This window comes from Lipophrys pholis (genome assembly GCF_963383615.2).
Source record: "Lipophrys pholis genome assembly, chromosome: 8".
Taxonomy (NCBI): Eukaryota; Metazoa; Chordata; class Actinopteri; order Blenniiformes; family Blenniidae; genus Lipophrys; species Lipophrys pholis.
This window is the reverse complement of record NC_137630.1, coordinates 22,196,072-22,200,182: the sequence shown is the minus strand read 5'-3', so window position 1 is coordinate 22,200,182 and position 4,111 is coordinate 22,196,072. Positions and strand designations below refer to the sequence as shown.

The following is a 4,111-nucleotide window of genomic DNA, read 5'->3' as shown; positions in this document are numbered from 1 at the left end:
TGTGTGTGTGTGTGTGTGTGTGTGTGTGTGTGTGTGTGTGTGTGTGTGTGTTTGTTTGTGTGTGTATTGCTTTATCAGAGGAGTTTTCAGGAGAGCATTCGAAGGGGTTGTGATGCAACAAGGAGTTTACGGACAGACACTGCCCATTGACGGTAAAATGCGGATAGGGGGCAGGACTAAACTCTGGAGAAAAGAGGTCATCCTGTGTGGGAATTTCCCTGTTGCTTGTCAGCATGTCAGCCAGGAGCAGGGAGAGACTGCATGGGGCTCCGTCAGGAATTGGGGGGGGGGGGGGGTCATCGAAGAAAGAATGCTCACAATGTTTAAATGAATCTGAGCCAGCACACACAGCCAAAAACAACCAGAGCGGTGCTTTGCACTTAAACATGATGAATGCTGTTTGCACCATCTCGTACCCACTCAGGGCCTGAAGCTGAGCCACAACTATCTTGGATCTATTGTCTTGTACTTCGAGAGCAACAATGTCTAATGTGGGTGTAGCAGTCTTCTAGTGGTGATGTGTTGGAAAGAGAGGATATTGCACAACTGTTAAAAGCCAAACTGTTCATCATTGAGTGTGTTGAAATATCCCAAATGTCATCTCTGGCTGCATAAAAACAGCGCCACGGTTTGCATGTTTTATTTAGAGAACACAATGTGACATGACACTGCCAACTACAGTAAGAGTGATATTGTGCGAACAACCAGCAGAGGTGGGTTTTCTTTAAAAGCAAGAAATCGTTCCCACCCGCACGTTCCTTTTCTTACCCCTTTCTGTCTGGGAGTGTGCTTGTTTGTGATAGATATGTTTCATTTTTGTGGACACAGTGAAGGCTTGGTAAAGTCCACCACAATCCATTTGTCAACTTATCTATGTCTGGTGTAACCCGAGTGTGTCACTCCCATTTTATATTTCTACATTTTCTGCTGAATGACTGCTACTTGTGGGTTAAACAAGGTTTTGCTCTGGGTTATTCATACAGTATTTCACTCTGCACCAGGTCTTGGCTATTGAAGCGTGACCTGAAGCAGTGTGAGGAGGCTAGTTGCTGATTAATTTCTATGCAACCTTGAACCCCTCTCTGGGCCAGTGCACCCTGCAGACTATTGACAGAGCCGTGTGCTAAAGATAAAGCTAACATTTCTGGGCTGTGTGCAGTGACCAAGTCCTTTTTTTTTTTTGCTGCACTCAGCAGTATCGATTCAACATAAATTGGACTTATTTCAGGATCCGAAGAATTGCGCTTTAAGTCATTGAATAAACAAAGAGACAAAAATGGCACCGCTAATAAGAGTTACCCAATGATTATGTGCAGTTTCTTGCTCCGCTGGTGTTGCAGGTATAAGCATCATCTAATCTCTGGTGGAAAACACAACTTATCAACATAACATATCATCCTTTATTTAATATTCCATATCTCAGGTATTTTTTATTGATGGATGATCAAACGATTCAAAGCCATTTTCTGCTTCATGAATACACGAGCAGAAACCTGCAAGAATACTACAATAATGAAGATTCGAGACACTGTTTGAACGTCTATCGCCTCACAGGAGAAAATTCACACCATTCCCCAAATAAAAATGAATTTCTTCAGTGTATTGGTGTCTTTTTTGGTTTAAGCACTCTTGTCTGCATTCAAAGACTGCAAAATCTTCTATATTGTGTAAATTTCCTATCTGCAATATGTTGTAAATGAGAAACAGACAGTATGAGTGTGAATATTAAGCGAGTATGACGCCCATCTCTCTGTCTGTCTGAGCCTTCACCCGCTTCAAAAGCACAAAAAAAGAGGAAATTACAAGTGAAATTGTTTAAAAAGTATAAATCTGTTTAATTCAATAAAATATCAAGTACAATTAAAGCATTTCACCTTTCAATATTAAATAATTAGACTTATTTCATTCATTGCCAATACTATTACAAAGAGTTGCATCATTTCACTGCAGCACAACTCTTCCCTTGACAACCACTGCTCCAGTTATACACAAAATGTAGAAATTCACTCCTATGTATGTAAAACCTGCACAGAATACTGCATACAACAAACAAACAAAAAATTACATCTGAGAATAAAGCTTAGGTGACATGTGAAGAGTCGTTGAATGATTGCGCAATCCATGCAACCCACTTCTTCAGTCCCATTCAAAGTGTCCTTGTAAACTGGCGGCCACTGCCTTCACTTGTGAAGCGTACCGTTTTCACCTCTGGCTCTAAAGTCCATCAATGATTACACAAGCAGCCCGGAGATCCGCGTGGAGTCTCTGCTCGGGGGGGTTCGTTCCTCCTCTCATTGCCCCGTGGCGGAGAGCAGGTTGCGCAGGGTGGCCAGCTCTCTGGACAGCTGCTCCACGCGCTTCTGTAAACGGTCATTCTCCGCGGCCAGCTCCAGCACTTTGTGTTGCGTCTCCAAGTTGCGCATTTTGGCTTTGTCCCTGCTCTTCCTCACGGCCAGGTTGTTCCTCTCCCGCCTCAGCCTGTACTCCTCACTGTCCTTGTCCAGGCGCTTCTTCGCCTTCCCGCTGGACATCTTTCCCCCGTGTGACGGCGACCTGCCTTTACCTGACGGGGCAGGTGTGCCGGGCGGGCTGGAGCAGGTCGAGGACGCGGTGGAGATGTTCCCCAGACTGCCGCTGGTAGACTGGTAGTGTAGGTAGGACCTCATGTCAAACCCAGACGACCCATTCTCCATCTTCACGTCTTCTTGGCTGTCGTCTCTGTGATCGACGGCGGCCGCTCTGTAGCGGCTCTGCAGTTCGGGGTTGATCGCGCCGTCCACCCGGGAGTCCTGCAGCTCGGTGTAGCCCAGCGCGTAAGGCTCCCTGGGGTCCCGCAAGTTGTCGCACTGACTCGTCTCCAGCTCGTTCAGCAGCGAGTAGTTCTTGTAGTTGTGGAGAGCCGCGACCCTCTTGATCTTGTTCTCCGCGAGGAAATCGGAGTAAACGTCCCCCTGCGGTTGCGTCTGCGCGGGCAGCTGCGGACAGTGCAACGCGGAGTCCAGGTACACGCTGAAGTCTATCGCTCTCTCCCGCTCCTCAATGCCCAGCTCCGTCATCGAGTCTCCGAGCCTCCAGTACGAGCCGCCGCCGATGGGACTGATAATGCTGTCTCTACTGTGGATAGCAAAGCCGCCCTCGTCGTAAAAACCCGCCACTTCCATGGATCTCAACAGCAGCCGGGTTGCAGAAGCGTGCAGGGCACAGACCAGACGCCCTGGAAAGGTTTGACTTCAGCCGCCTCTGTGATGAAATGTGGCCAAGTTGAAGCCTCCCGTATTCACTAACCACACGTACTGAACTACTTTGGAGAAGTGGCTGCGCTCATGGATGGAGGAGGGATTGACAGGTCTTCCTGTCTCGGGGGGTTTTATTCCGCGGGGTGGGCGTGGTTTCGCTGGGCAGGTGTGTGACGCGCGGCGCGGAACCAACCGGAGAACCTGGGCTGCTGTGAGATAACCTAAGTTTGAGTTTGAACTCAATAAAACATCGACTTTATCCCAGTTGTGTGCGCAGCTGTGATCCTTGCTCAGACAAGTGAGAAAGTGCGGCTTTGGGGCGTTTTGACAGGTTCGTCATGAACTGAAAGTGAAGAAAAACTCAAAAACTGAAAATAGCACCAAACACCAACCACTTAACCCACACTGCAAGTGAGGATAGCAAAAACAAACCACGGCGAAGAATTAGAAACATGCATTTGTTGACAACACGTCCATTCGCGCCCTCTACAGTTGCATCTCAATAACCCGACCATAATGGAAAAATCCAACTTGACGGCCACATGTTTACGATTTCTAAAGTTCGTGCGTAATCATCTCACAACAGTGATGCGCAGGAAAGCAACAGCAGCAGCAGCAGCAGCCCCGGACTCATCTCCAGAAAGCAGCTGGATCCCCACATCGTTCCCAGACTAGTTCAAACCAGTCACAGAGTGTTATTGTGTGCAAGACGTCCTGCGTAATGCAGTCACTCCAATACTGTGTAAGGGTCAGGGTGGGTGTTGTGAGAAATGCAGTCAGTCTGGTTTGTGTCTCGGACCATTCAGTCTGTCCTCAGAATGGAGAGTTTTCTGTTTGAACATGACCCTTTAAAACACAAAGAAGTCTCAATAGCT

At 47.5% G+C, this 4,111-nt stretch overlaps 1 protein-coding gene across 1 annotated transcript; it reads right to left on the bottom strand.

Annotated features, from left to right (window-relative positions):
• Positions 1-1,810: 1,810 nt before the first annotated feature.
• Positions 1,811-3,527, bottom strand: cebpb (CCAAT enhancer binding protein beta). Its single transcript, XM_080470231.1, has one exon. It carries the CDS (start codon positions 3,159-3,161, stop codon positions 2,292-2,294), a length of 870 nt encoding a protein of 289 aa, XP_080326357.1. The 5' UTR covers positions 3,162-3,527; the 3' UTR covers positions 1,811-2,291.
• Between the last annotated feature and the right edge of the window lie 584 nt (positions 3,528-4,111).

Bases quoted from the DNA above. Each gene is read 5' to 3' on its own strand.
- cebpb (XM_080470231.1), bottom strand. From the start codon at position 3,161: ATGGAAGTGGCGGGTTTTTACGACGAGGGCGGCTTTGCTATCCACAGT.